At 38.5% G+C, this 15,653-nt stretch overlaps 3 protein-coding genes across 4 annotated transcripts in view; 2 read left to right on the top strand and 1 right to left on the bottom strand.

Annotated features, from left to right (window-relative positions):
• zfr (zinc finger RNA binding protein) overlaps nt 1-15,653 on the bottom strand; it is a 1,162,720-nt gene that overhangs the window by 18,565 nt on the left and 1,128,502 nt on the right. The gene's annotated exons all lie outside the window — the stretch shown is intronic.
• On the top strand, nt 3,041-5,462 carry LOC118115678 (ubiquinol-cytochrome-c reductase complex assembly factor 3). Its single transcript, XM_035167001.2, has 2 exons — nt 3,041-3,292; nt 5,243-5,462. The coding sequence occupies exons 1-2, from the start codon at nt 3,176-3,178 to the stop codon at nt 5,372-5,374; spliced, it is 249 nt and encodes an 82-aa protein (XP_035022892.1). The 5' UTR covers nt 3,041-3,175; the 3' UTR covers nt 5,375-5,462.
• sub1b (SUB1 regulator of transcription b) lies at nt 10,395-14,111 on the top strand. Its single transcript, XM_035166882.2, has 5 exons — nt 10,395-10,538; nt 12,185-12,254; nt 12,729-12,845; nt 13,308-13,416; nt 13,596-14,111. The coding sequence occupies exons 1-5, from the start codon at nt 10,408-10,410 to the stop codon at nt 13,673-13,675; spliced, it is 507 nt and encodes a 168-aa protein (XP_035022773.1). The 5' UTR covers nt 10,395-10,407; the 3' UTR covers nt 13,676-14,111.

The raw sequence follows: 15,653 nt of genomic DNA, 5'->3' as shown, positions 1-15,653 counted from the left end.
GATAGATGGATAGATAGATAGATAGATGGATAGATGGATAGATGGATAGATAGATAGATAGATGGATAGATAGATAGATGGATATATAGATAGATAGATAGATAGATAGATGGATAGATGGATAGATAGATAGATAGATAGATAGATAGATAGATAGATAGATAGATAGATAGATAGATAGATAGATAGATAGATAGATAGATAGATAGATAGATAGATAGATAGATAGATAGATGGATAGATGGATAGATGGATAGATAGATAGATGGATAGATACTTTATTGATCCAGAGGGAAATTTAGGCATCCTGTAGCACACAAAACAGTAAAACACAGGAGCATACAAATAATAAAAAGGCCACTGAAAAGGCCATATAACAGGACACATTTCATAAGCAACACATTGGGATGGATTTTTATTACTTTGGAGAAATGTTCAGGCACCTATTTTGAATTAAATCCTTAATAGCTATCTGTCCTCTATCAGTTATGTCTGACACAAATCTGGATTTGTTTCTAAACAAAACAAGCTGATTGTTCCAAATGCATGAATGTGGAAAGAAACCATTGACCGTTGACCAATGTTGCTTAATCCATTCGATATAAACAATCTGATTAATTGTAGGAAACTCTTATACATTATATTCCCCTTCAGCTTGGCTTCTACAACATGTATTTTGTTTATTTTGTTAGTTTTTTCCATAAGAAGTTATATTGGAGAGCGTGATGCCAGTAAATACCAATCTAGAAATACCTAGTACACAGACTTGTATAATGAGGTCCTTTTGCAACCAACAAATTAGGACTTATTTTTACAACTTGGATTTGTATAATGCCTTTCAAGGTAAACAAGACCACTTTACAAAGTTAGGGGAAATATATAGTACAGTTGTTCTGTGATTACAGTCCTAATATTATAAGCAAGAAGTGGTATCATATTCTGATGTCATTATGTCAAATACTGGAGGATTTTCAACAAGAAGTCGCAGAAGTGGAACTTGTAAGGTGAAGGTTGACTATGGCTACATTCCAGACCTCCAGAGGACCATCCTCCAGAGCCGCACCACATCAGGCAAAGGCATGTCACGTGTGAGGAGCCAGAGGGCCTGAGGATGCACACACAAGTCAGCCGAGGACAAGGTATAGAAGTTCTTTCCGTTGACCTTCGTTTTTATAAATAAATGTATGCCATTTTATATATTTATGTATGCCAGAATTGATGAGGAATATGTGAATTGGGAAATTGGCAGGGTGATATATGCTTATAGAAACAATGGTAAAACACTGCTTATTAGCTGGGAGTTTGGATTATGTAATGCTGTGGTATGGCCCAAGTGCCTATTCCTGGTTGCGATTTCGTATTTGTAGATAATAATATTGATATTTGATTTTGTCTGTTTCACCCAGCTCTAATATGAAATATTCCTTATCACTTTGTTTGCTCGTTTATTTTAAATCAATCTTTTTTACCATTGGGATTTTATCAAATTGAGCTTTTCTCATGCTGTAAACTTGACCGGGGCAGTGAGTGGTGGGATTAAGTATACAGCATAAATAAAATGTTATTTTAGCATTACATTTTGCCAGTAGTTTGTATTAATTACAACCAATGTTTTGGAAACTAAAGATATTTTTTATGATTTTTATAATAAAGAAATTGTTATAATAACTGCTGCTGGACTGCTCATGAAACTATGCCAGCACAGGGTCATGTGAAAGAAATGCTCAGCCCATTATACTCAATTCAGTTCAAGGGGTAGACATTGTAAACAAACTTAATAACTGAATGTAAAACTATTTATGTGCTATTCTTTTTCACTTGCAAGGTCAATACTGACCAGGGGTCAGACTTGATGCAGGCCTCTGTTTACTGCATAATATTTACACTCGCTGTCATTTAAGAGCTGCCAAAAGAAGCAGAGCCTCATTCTTCAATGGATATATTTTGACCAAACAGTATCAATCAATAAAAAGCATGAAAACAACTAACAAAAATACTAAATGAAACCCAATATGCATGTATTTCACAGTAGTTGAATATCTGTAAATATCACAAAAATAACCTTGAAGTTTAAATGTGTTAACATGAATATATATATGTAGATTATGATGTATTTTGTCAGGGTTAATTAAAGCCTACATGGGATAATGTCCATACACGGTGTTAGTGGTGGGGGTCAGGGTAAAATGTCTAATCTTCCAAATACAGTATCATCAAAAATGTAGACCTTAACACCTCCCCAACAGCTCCTCAGAATCACGGAGGCTCAAAGACTGAATTCTGGCTTTCAGGGAAATATATAATTAATTTATTCATGAATACATAAGTATGATGTGTTGTAATATATTGAGATATCTGTTCATTTGCTATCCGGCAAGCTTAAAGTTCTGTCACTGAAGGTCGTCTTCACCCAGAGGCTGTTTTCTACTGTCCGGCCACATGTCTGTCGATGACCCCTGGCTCCCCCTGTCCTTCTGCCCCGTCCACCTTTGGCCTATGGCTGCTGTTTTGGGACATGTTAGTCTGGGCTGCTCTGTCAGTAATAACGAGTGGTTTATTCATTACTTAAGCATTTCAACTTTCTTCTACTTAAATCTCCTCTCCACCACATTTCAGAGGAAAATGCACTTTCCTCTCCAAATGTAACAGCTTTAGTCACTATTTACTTTAAAGATGACTATTTTACACAACAGATGATATAATATTTTAAAATACTTCACAGTTTAGAGGTTAAATCAGTGGTCTCCAACCTTTTGGGCTTCTGATGTTTGATAAATCAAAACTGGTTTCATTTCAATAAATCATCCAATTTCTACGTATGTAAGAGACGTTTCTACATCCTAACAATCAATAAAATGCTCCTGTGCTTCAAACCTAAATCTTCTGGAACTCTTGCAGTGGAGCACACACTGCATGTTTAAGACTGCCTGCATCACGGATGGAGCATCTCTGGGTGCATTAATCCCCACAGTCCAACCAGTTGGCGGCGGTAATGCACCATTTCGTTGTTTGTGAACCACTGCTAAACCTCGAAAAGAAGAAGTCCCATCTTGCACTGCTGCCGCTGCGTTACCAAACGGACCGGAAGCCGGTGTGTGTGTGTGTGTAGGTGAAACATTGTGCTGGCCGTGGACCAGACGCAGTGTCCGTTACTGTGTGGCATCCCCCCTCCAGGATGAGCGGTCTGCGAACCATCTTGAGCTCCGTCGCGATGGTCACTTTCCTGGGGGTCGGCTTTGGCTTTTGGTCGGTGATAGCCCCAGGAGAAGAGAGACGGAAAGAGCTGCTCAAGGTGACAGAGCTGGAAGGCTTCCGGCGTGTGATGTGGACTGTGTCTGTTGTCACTTATACAAGCTTACAGTTGCCGCACGATAGGGTCAGGACTGTCTTCGGAGGTTTCCAGTCAGACGCGTTCACAACCACAGCACAGAAAGGACCGAAGTGTCCAGGTGAGGGTTGGTGCAGCAGGCAGAGACAGGATGGAATGTGTTGATGGAGAGATCACTGGGTTTTTGTTTGCTGCACATTGACGCTGCCCTTATCACCAACAACTCTCTTGACATCTTCCTTGGTGTGGTCTGTTATTGTTGCTTCATATGATGTTACAGTGTGAGAAGAAAGTTAAAGTGGAAACGTCAACTATTATTTTACATCTGTCGCTACTATCTATGTTGCTGCTTGCTCTTCAGATCACTCATCGGCATCCTGACAAAAAGCACATACAGTTATTTATCCATAATCTTTGACAGTTTTCTTAACACAAACAGATACTACAGACACACTGCAAGGCCACCAGCTGTGCTCACTTTCTGGAGAGGACTGAGAATGCAAGGCAGTGTAATGGTCAGGTGTGAATGTGTTGGGTTGCCTCTTGTTCCTGGGGTACAGCCATCTTTATGGCCTCAGTCTGAGGCTGTGGAGCCCCTAAACAAGATGGGGGGCCTTCCTCTGTGTGGGGCAGTGAGTAGTGGTTCAGTCAAGGCACAGTTTTTTGTGTGAAATTTTTTTTTACATGAGCATTCCAAAGAGACTTAGTGAATGTGATATTTGCTTGTGATCAACTTCACTGTTGTCAGACTCAACACTCAAACGCTGCTGTCAAACATGCACTGAACTCCAGAGATACTCTGCAGTTTCAGGAGGTGTTTGTGTGAACACAAATGTCTGAGTGAGAGCCTCCAGTCTCCCCTAGTAATAAATCAGGAGAAGTCGATTTGAGTGCACAGTAGGGGGTCTCCTGCTGGATTTACCAGCAGGGTGGGGCTACCAGAGTGAATGAGGGGGTTGATGGTCGCTTCTAACAAACGAAAGATAAAGACAAAGATGTTAAGAGAGTTTGTGGTGATATGAACCGATGCAGGTGTCGATGTGCTGTAAACAAAATCACGTGCAGTAGAATGAATACATTACATCGTGTCTCTGCCTGCTGCACCACCCTGCACGTGAATCCTGCGGAGAATTTGTTATTGTTGTGAATGCATCTGAGCAGAAAATCTGTGTTGTTCAGTCTGAAAGCGGCTAAAAAGACCACAGCTTCTGTGTTAAGGACTAAGACCTTGCTTAACAGTTGTTAAATGACTGAGAGAGGGACACAGCATCCTCTTTACAGAAGGAACATAAAGAGGGGGTGTCAGGTCTAAACTTTAACAGTACATAGTAGAGTCATTCAAGTTGAGCTGTGCCTCTCCTGAGGTCTGCACTGGGATTCAGAATCTATGGTTGTCTGTTTTTTCGTGATACTAAGCTTGTCGCTTATTATCAGGGTAAATCACCATGGTAACTCGTGATGAACTGCTAACCAGTTTGGAGCAGTTGAAGTTCCAACGACCAGATTAATACCATGGCTGTGTCACTATTTAGGGACTTTTATTTAGAGATCTATATGATGAGCTCATCGGCAAAAGAAAAATCACTTATGGCGTACAACAACAACGTCAGCCGGTAAAAAAGCTTGTTGAACAACCATGTTTAAATGTAGAAACAAACTTGTTTGTCTCAGTTTGTGCTGTGAAGCTCTGCTCTTAATATTTACATTTGTCCCTGAATTCTGTATACCAGGAATTCTGACTTATTGGTGACACTTATAATACATTTACAAAGGCTATTTTATAACTGAAATGAAAATGTGAAATTCTTATTTATATATGTGTTCTATGAGACAATTGTATTATAGAGGTCATGAGAGGTCAATATGCTCTTTAATGGTCTCATTTGGTAATGTATATTTTGTGCTTCTCATCAGAATCTGCCTGAATCAAACCCAGTGCGAATGGAAGAGACGAGGAGGAGGAATGCTCTGGTGATGCAAGCGCTAAAGGAGGCGGCAGAAACCAATGACAACATTGCAAGAGAAATGCCCACACGTTGGAAATAGACTTTTTGGCAAAATCTCCATTTATTGAATGCAGATGACATACAAGGCCTCTAACTGTTCCAATAAAGATGGACATTATATTATTTTACTCTGAGGTTCTTGTCTAAATTCAAAGCATTCAAAGCAAAGCTGACACTTGGTACTTAGAATTAAGTCTTTTATTTCAAATGGAATTTGCTGAAATTCAGAGCCAGAAGAACAAGACATGTTCCACAATAAAAAATGAGGTTCTGTGTTAAACCATGTCCATGAAAAGCTGGTTGAATTGATTTGATTATTGACAACATGGCATGAGTTTGGATGATAATCAGCTCCTCCAGGTTGGTTTTTAAACTTATCGGAAGCAGCTGTTTTCCTCTCACTTGCTTTATTCTGCCTGCCTGACTGACACGACTTAGCTCAAATACTTTTTAGAGTTTGAAATTATATTTTTTCGTAGTGATGTTTATCACATATGTTAAGCAATGTCTAGATCAGATCCATTGGTATTTTAATAAAAGTCAGTTTGTATATTAGGGAACCATGTGTCAGTTGTTGACAACAAGCTCTTTTGCCGGAATAAGTTGTGCTGTAAACGTGTGTAACAATGATTTTCTTCTGCCTTTAAATTATTACAGTTTTTATCGGATCAAATCATTCAAACAATGTTGTTTATCGCACATATTTTACTTTCAGTCAGCACTGCTTGCTTGAAGAAGATTTTCCACCTTCTGCAATTTCTCATGATTCAAGTCAAATATTTTTTTCACATTGTGCTAAATCATACCAGAAGTTATAACTTTATCAATAGCATTTTTCAAATAGAGAATGTCAACACTGTACCCCCATGAGAAAGAATTCAGTGGGAGAGATGGTAGAATATGGCACAGGTCCGACACATTGCATTGTCATCTCCAAATGAATGTTTCAGTCTAATAGATCTTTGTCTGGCATCGTCAAATGAACACCACAGAGATACAAACAGACCTGTCACTCAGACTTCATCCAGACTGGACGTCCATCAACACTGAACCCATCGTCTGAAAAGATGATAGCAACATACAGTAAAAACATAAATGTTTTTTTTAGTAGTAGTACTATAAATAATCCCATTATAAAAGTGACTAAGATAACTACACTATCAAAGAAACTAATATAATAAGTCCATGGGTTTGACTATCAGAAAGTGGGAGGCTCATTTATTTTACGTGGTGCAATGTTTCAGACCACATGAGTGTAATTCACTGACATGATAGAAGTTTGAGAGGACATGAAAGAACATGCTTCAATATTCTATAAAAATATGAAGTTACAGACTACATAACATTTATTTTATTTTATTTACCTTACTGATAAGTGTGTTCATGCTGTCATTTCAATAATAAATACACAAAACTCTACCCAAATGTATGCATGCTCACTGAGCCCTTATTAGCAACTGCATATTCATACAGTCAGCCAATCAAATGTCAGCAGCTCAGTGTTTGACATCCTGCAGATACAGGTCAGGAGCTTCAGTTAGTATTCACATCACACATCAAAATGATTAAAACGTGATCTCACTGACTTTGACATGATTGTTGGTTTGACAATTTCTGATACTGTTGATCTCCTGAGATTTTATCACACAATAGTCTCTACAGTTAAGTACAGTCCAGAGAGGTGTTTCTGGGGTCAGTGTGAAGGAAAACTTGCTCTTTGTTTCATTAACTTTGAGGAGCAAACGTTACCTCTGAATACGATGGTCACATGTTATTGTTTGTTATTAATGGGGAAGGTTTTTTTCAAAACCACTATCACTATCAATCTGAATCAATAATCATTGGTGATCATTTAAATTTGAACCCCAATGAATTGATTCAAGGGACGGAATGATTATTTTATTAACTTAAATACAAAAATGCTCATATGGAAGGAGACACATCCAAATCTATCACAGGTTTCGAGTTAAGCCAAATGTACAATTTCTAGTATCCCTGCTCTCTCTGATGTCATCTGATCACTGCCTTATTATAATTGGAACTATTTGTTAAATTCAGAGAACATTCAGACATATCTTATTGTAAGGGATTCTGCAAAGTTATTCAAAATGTTATCAAACCTTGTTTGTCCAACAGGAGTTTTTAAATGCACTCATGAATCTACAGTATAAATCCGATAAATTGCACTTAACTAAATCAAGGGCAAAATGGACTGAGCAGGGAGAAAACCACTTCTTAACAGGGTAGAAAGAAAAAAGCAATGCTGCTAACAGTAATTGGGAATAGGAAATCTTACGATTCAAAAGATGTGTCAGAGTTTTTGTTACATTCTGAATCGGAATTATGCTCAATTAGAATCAGAGTTCAAAGAACTGTGTGAACCTCAGCTGAAAAACCAGTATGATCTACATCTACATAAGTTCAAGAATTCTCTTGACCTAATTATTCTCACCAAACCAGGCAAAGAAAAACAAAATAGACCAAAGACATGTCTGAATGTACATTACAAAATTCTTTCAAGTTGGAACAATGTATAAAATTGTGTCCAAGACTCAGTCTCACTTTGTGGGGAAAAAAGCTCTATTCTGAATAATATTCATACCATTTTTTCAGATTTCAAGCATTTCATCAAAGATCAGAGGCATATTTTATTTTTCAAGCGTTGGAAATTTTGAGTTTTGGTATGGGGTTTGTTAATCTAGTGAAAATGATACATATACATTTTACATTTGGCACTATGTGTGGATTTGTGGATGTGGGATCAGTCAAGACTGCTCTTTACATCCATGTTTATCTTTTAAGTGGCTGAACTAATTGTTTAAAATAACACAGACACCCATCCTTTAACCATTGTGGGTTCCCTTGTAAATATTATTTTTTTTTGCTTTCTCAGGGGCCTCTGATTTGCACAAGTTGTGGAAGTCAAGCAGTTGGAAATTACAGTAGCTAAAGTTTGTGTTTAACATGTGGTTACAAGGATACTGCTTTATCTTTCTGTCAGTTTCAGACGTTTTTATCAATCAAACTCAACACAGTTTTTTTGTTCTGAATTTGAGAAACTTATTTAAAAGAACAAGTCAGTCCACTTAATGTTTCATTTTGTAACAACAGATGCAATCCAATGAAAAGAAAATCTTGTTTTGAATAGCACTGAGTGTTTGGTTAATGGACAGTGAGATATCTTAAAATTGTGACTCCGGTAGCAAAATTGACAGGCAAGACCCAAACACAGTCACACAAAGACAGGCTGATGCAGTGAAGTGGTATTTAACTCTATTTAATACATTAATAAACAGGCAGGTGGGTGGATGGGCAAGCAGAACAGTACTGGGAAACTTGAATCCAAAAATAGGAAGCAAGAAAAAAGGTAATGACACAAAAAACCAAGGGAAACAGAGACATGTAATCTGATCAAGCACTGGTGACAAGTGTAGCATATGTACGGACTGGCATGATGGGAAAACCACGGCGTCTTGTAATTGTAGATAATAAACAGATTTGGGTAGTTGGGTGAGGAGAAAGGAAAAAAGCCCAGGGACATCTGGTGAGTTAATGGAAAATGGTGGGTCTGTAGAGATAACAGATCAGAGGCTGGAGAATGAGGGAGGGAGGAAATCAGATGGATCAGATCCTGACAACATATGTGTCCATATGTACTACAGGTGTAACTGATGCCCCTTTGTTTGGGTTGATCAAAGCGTTCTGCCATCTTGTTCTCTAGGGTCTTGTGTCCCAGATGTTTTGGTCTGGGATTACAACCTCTACACGTATGGCTTGAAAAAACGTAATCTGAACTTTAAGTTAAGATTTTGGCTTTACAGCACAAAAACCTGAATATCTCACGAGAAATTTGATCCTGCTGGGTAACAAATGATCTTTTGATGGCTACTGATGATGTAATGTGCTCAGTCCTTGTTCCTCCAGATGTTAGTACTTTGATACTTTTGATCACTGCATCCTGATGGAGAGGCTGAGGGTTGGATGGGTCAGTTTTAGGACCAATTTAAAAGCATGCTTCCCCTTGGGCATAACATTAAATGGCAAGGCATTTCATTTCATTGCTATGCTGATGACAGAGTCACTGACCCTGGATCACTAAGTTCACTTCATAACTGCCTTGGTAATGTCCAACTCTGGATGACTCCAAACTTCAGGCTAAACGATTGTTGAATTCGCTTCCCAGCACATAACCAAACAGATACTGCCATCTGCTGGTTCTCTGTTAGAATATATCAAGCCTGCTGCTCTCTGGTTTGACAGTAACTCAAGTTTTGAACAGCACACAAACAAAAACTACTTGTTTTACAATAAAAGAAACTCCAAAATGTGATCTATGTTATCTTTCAAAGACATAGGGGCCCCATATGACCTCTTTACTTCATGCAGTTCATAGCTTGAGATCTTTGCTCAGGGGTCAGAGGTGACAGAGCATTAAGAGCTGCCTGAGGAAATCAGGTCAGCAGAATCAATTACATTTTTTAAATCTCTCCTTACATATTTTATTCAAAGCTTTTCTGATTTTTACTTAAATTTATCATCTTTACTTGACTATTTGACATTACTGATTTGAACAGACTTTTATTGGTTTTAATTATTAAAATATTTTGTATAGGCTACTTTTATGGGTGACATTGTATGTAATTTGTCTTTTTAAACAGTTCATTTTTTAAAATACATTTTCTGACTCTGTTGCCTTGAATGACTTGCCTATTTCAAATATGCTTTGTGTTTTCAAATGTGCATTATAGGGTTAGGGTTAGGGTTAGTATTATTCATATTATTTTTAATTAGAAAAATATGTTACTTTAAGAAAAAAAATTGACTTTATTTGGTTGTCCTTTTAGGAAATCCTTGGGGCCATATCATTTCTAAGAAACAATTTCTCAAACTAACTTCCCTGAATTGTATTTTTAATAATCCCCTGTCTTGTGTTTAAATCGTGTTTAATTAATTTAATTAAAAAAAATCACATGTTCTAAGTTGTGTTGTATGAAATTATTGTCATGTTGTACTGATGTCTGTTGTATTTAATTATGTTGTACTGATGTCTGTGTATTTAATTGTGTTGGACTGATGTCTGTTTGTGAGGCTTGTGTATTCTGCTGGTATAAAATAAAGTGTAGGAAAAAAACTGGCAGACCTCGCGCCGGGAAGTGCCAGCTTCCGGTTCCTGTGAAGAAACCCGCTCTACTCCAACACATCATGTAAGCATTATCACTTTGAAAGGTTAAAGCCTGTGTTTTCCCGCGACTCGTGTCCTCATAGACCAGCTCGGTGTGTAACTGCACAGTTATCCTTGTACGGTGCCCTGGTTAAACGAAGTCCAGTGTCTGGCGACGTCGCGTACGTCTGCTAAGGTTAGCTTCCGCGGCTAATCTGTGCAGATAGCGCTTAGCATGCTAGCTGATGTGCGTGTTCACAGGTCCAGTCTCACTACAGCCGCATGCACCGAGTGTTAGTGATCTTGCTATGGGACATGATTTACCTACAAGATGGAACGGTCCAAAGTCAATGGAGACACAAGTCCCTAAATGTAGAATGACGCTCTACAATTTGTGTGTGTGTGTGTGTGTGTGTGTGTGTGTGTGTGTGTGTGTGTGTGTGTGTGTGTGTGTGTGTGTGTGTGTGTGTGTGTGTGTGTGTGTGTGTGTGTGTGTGTGTGTGTGTGTGTGTGTGTGTCGCCTTGCATCATGTGGATCTACGGTTGTACACTATCCTCAGCTGCTAACCACCGTGTCCTCACAACGCACAGAGTAGCATCACTTTCCTCTGTTCTGAAGTAATACTCTTCTAACAGTCAAAAAAGAGAGATTTGAACCTGCTTCCCAAACTGCGACCATTTCCTTACCAACAGGCCCATTGGCTGCTCTCTGTTTGGATTACAAAATAGTTTTCCTCCATCGCAGGGTTCTTATTTTCCTGAAGAACCATAAACGGGTTGTAGAGGGATTTCAATATTACATTCACCAATCAGTGGGCACAAGAACTCAGTGTGATACTCAGCTGTATCATTGAATTGCTGTGTGGATAGACAGTGTGATTTGTGTGACGAGGCAAAAGAGGTTTCTACTGTTATGTGCCACACACACGGCTGAGGGAATAGAGCGGGTCGCCCTCTAACCAGGAGTTTGGTTCGATCCCAGTCTTCCCCATTTCCCCACTGGGCAAGATACTGAACCCTGAATTGACCCTGACGGCTTTGCAATTCTCATAGAAAAGGTACTGCTCATAGATACACTGTATGTGTGTGAATGGCATAAAATGCGTTGACTGGCTATGAGAAGTAGAAAAGCACTTTCAATTAGCGTTTACACTCTTGGGAACCGCCACCATGCAGAAGAAAGAGTCTTCCGGAGCTAACAGGATTTATTAATATAAGTGTAATGAAATCAATGAAATGCATATAAATTAAACACTGTGGGGAAAAACATTAGACTCATCATGACAGTTTCCTTGTATGTTAAAGAGCCAGTAAGTAGCTGCGTACCACATTTCTGTGCTGAATTACACTTTGTTTATCTGCCTGCAGATCTAATATGTCCCAAAAAGAGAATATACTGGTTACCTTTATCAGTTACTGATCACTGACACCATTCCTTTTTTCCCTATTGACTCAAAGTAAATGCCTTTTTATGGTGCATGGAGACAAATGATTCATTAAGGATTAAATTAGGTTTGTGCACACTAGCATCTTGTAATAAACTGCTGAAGTTATACAGACTAAGGGATGTTTTCACCTGATTTGAATGGGAGCTCGAGAGGAAACTGTCCTGGTTGCATATGTCTCTGCATGATAGTCTTTTGAATGAACACTTGAGGGTGGTATCTGATCTGATCCCTGTCTCAGCAGAATGCCTAAATCAAAGGAAGTGCTCTCCTCCACATCTGGAAGTGACTCCGACAGTGAAGTGGAGACCAAGGTTTGTGATTAAATACTTAAGATTTTTTTTACTTTATCTATGCACTTTGAGTATGTCTTGGCATCAAAAATGAACCACTGAGGGCAGATGTTATTTTGAGATGTTAGGTGACTTGCACTCAGCTGCATTTCAAAGCAAAATGGCACAAAGCCTCTTAAAGCACCACAACAGAAGAAGAGCAGCTGTTCTAGAAAATACCTGGTTCTTTGATGAAAAGGTAGTCGTAGGAATAAGCCTGTGGACTTCTAACACTCAAGGATAGTAGTCATGTGTGAGAAGGGAGTCGAGGCAGGAATTTCTTCTTTCTCATATCATTTTCTCACAGTCTGTAGATACTGGCTGTGCTTAACTATTCTTGACTGATGCTCTCTGTGTATACTAGTTAAACCTGAGTTAAATCTTGTTTACTTAGCCTCTTTGGTGTGGAAACAATGAGGGGCAAGAATTTGATATACGTTTGTCTGTTCTTTTGAGGCAAAGAGAAAGAAGCCAAGTGTACAGGAGAAACCAGCCATGAAACCAAAGAGCGGAGAGAGCTCCAAGCCTGGGGGATCATCCAAGGCCAGTAATGGTGACGACAACATGTTCCAGGTGGGCATCACTTGTAGTTTCAACTTTTTAGAAATTGCATTTAATTTTAGGTCATACTAGCGATTGTGCAAATTTAACAGTAATATGTATGTACATTTTTAAATTCAAAGTTAAATCTACTATAAGATCAAATAAAGTTGATGTAATTCCCTATTGTACAGTCTCTTCATATACACACAGCACAATGTTATGCTCTCTGGATGGAAAGAACATTTTAAGTTAATAACTTCAAGATTGTAGCTCGTTTTTGTGTGAGTGGCATACACATGAGATATTATTGTTCTAGGCTTAGATAGGATAGAAGGCTATAACATGTATTTATTCCAAAAAATGTTGTGTGGAGAAGGCGTATCAGTATTATTTATGTAGGCCAATGTGCCCCACACAAAAAACTTAATGAGGGGGGAAAAAGGGAGGAAACCTCAGGACGAGCAAAAGTTGACAGGAGTTTGCTTATTGCAGATTGGAAAGATGAGATATGTCAGCGTGAGGGACTTCAAAGGTAAAGTCCTGATTGATGTCAGAGAGTACTGGATGAACCAAGATGGAGAAATGAAGCCGGGGAAGAAAGGTAATGACCTGAGTAATCCCTGCATATGCTTCAGATATGTTTTAATAAGTGTCAGTGACATACATATGGTGGATATCATGTAAAAAAACAGGACATGGAAAGATGGATGTTTGATGTTTTAGTGGTTTGCAGTTGTTGTGTAAGACGCAGTTTGAAGCTCTGTTTTGAATTTCTTATAGGCATCTCCCTGAATCCTGAACAATGGAACCAGCTGAAGGACCAGATTTCAGATATTGATGATGCCATTAAGAGAATATAAGCATTCCTGTCAGTGTTATCTGATGTGTTTTGTAATGAGCCTGAGGATGTTTTCTAATGGACTTGTTTAATTAGTAGTTGTGTAGATCCAGTGTTGTCGGCATACTCCTGTTTCTGTGTGACACTTGTTTTTGAGCTGTTGTAGTGAAGTTATTGGTGGATGAGAAGGTGGTTTATCATTAAAGTTGCTGACTTGGGTTCGTCAATACAGCACAGTTTTTATATAAATTAATACAAACAAGGCACTCACCTTATATTGTTAAAATGTAAGTTCATGTTCACAGTTTTAATAAATCATAAGACTTGGCTTCTTTTGATCTTTGTAATATTGTGTGTAATATACTTAAAGTTCTGAAAGCCAGGCCCTGCTTGTCATACTGTACGTGCATAATTAGTTTCATGGTTCAGGTTTGAAAATAAAAGATGCTATGAAACAATCTGGCTGATAGTGTTTGAAGGGATCATATAACCAGGTTACTGTTTACTGCATACCTCTGTCACTCAAGATTATGATCAGTGAAAATTAATATGAGGCTTGTGGATGAATTCACAACATGATAGTATATTATTATAATATCACAGACCATGTTTGTGAGAAGATGCATAGATCAAATCATTTACTGTTGACAACAAAAAGGTGCCTCAAAAGGTACTCCTAAAAATTGTCATTAAATGCATGTACACATAGTCCATAATTATAAGGTGCAAAGTTGTATGTGTTAAACCAAATATGTCCCATTTAGCAGAGAAGATTCTTCTTTGAGGATGTTTGCAGTTTCCTCTTCACACATGAACAACGCAGTCTCTGGAGCGTTCAGGTGAGGGGCGGTGCAGCAGGCAGAGGCAGGACGAAATGTACAGTATTCATTCCACTATGGAGATGATCACATATTTTTGTTTACAGCACATAGAGACCAGTGTCAGCCCTTATCACCAAACACTCTTGATGTCTCTGTCGGTGTCTCCTATGTGTATGGCATGTAAATGGTCTGTATTTATATAACGCTTTTCTAGTCTTGACCACTCAACGTGCCTTACAGTACAGTTTTTGCACTTCACACACATTCATACAGTGCATCTATGGGCAGCATTCTTTCTATGACACTGAGATTATTTATTTCCTTTTTGTTTTTTCAGTTTTGCATCTGTTGCCCATTAGAAATGTCATCAACACACCCACTCACTCGCAGGGAATCCTGCGGACGATCTCCTTCTTTGTTCTCTCATTGGCTCACTCAGACATTCTCTGGAGTTTTTACTAGGGGGCTGGCTGGAGAAAATGGAGAAAGTCTGGAGGCTCCCACCCACTGTCTGAAAGCAGCTAAAGAGTGCAGCATTAGAACTTGCAGACAAAATTATAATAATTCATAAAAATATCTTACCACTGTTGCCATGGATACTTACCCTACCTACTCCTCTTGACTGGTGCGGTCCCTGTCAGGCTTGATTTCAAGCTGAAGCAGAGTATCGATCAATGTCAGACTGGAACATGTTCTCTCCCGAGTTCCTCTGTATCTGCTCTGTGAGCATTAGTCCGTTTCATCAGGTTTAGATGTGTGCTGCACTTTCTGCTTGTATGTTGACAGTGTTCTTAGACAGTGAATGTAAGTACTTTTACATTTTACATCAATCTAATTGAGGTTGGAAGTCAGTTACTCCTCTGTCTACTGTGCACAATTCATTAACACAATACAACTCAAATGTATAGTTTTTGACATTTACATTTACTTACTATTAAATAGTTTAGAGAATAATTAGGACCCACTTCATCAGTTTCTTACATTTGGTGGGTTCAGCACAGAGAGGAGAGGAGGTATAAAAATGCTTCAACAAATACTGATATAACCTTTTCTCTAGCAGTTTATCATAACAGTGAGACATTCCAGCAGTAAGTCAAGCTTACGTCTTATTAGCCTGTTGTACCACTACTATATTGTACATCAGCTCCTCTCACATTGCCTCTGTGTATTTGCTCTGAG

Source organism: Hippoglossus stenolepis, chromosome 9 (assembly GCF_022539355.2).
Source record: "Hippoglossus stenolepis isolate QCI-W04-F060 chromosome 9, HSTE1.2, whole genome shotgun sequence".
Lineage (NCBI taxonomy): Eukaryota > Metazoa > Chordata > Actinopteri > Pleuronectiformes > Pleuronectidae > Hippoglossus > Hippoglossus stenolepis.
This window is presented reverse-complemented; position numbering and strand designations above follow the sequence as displayed.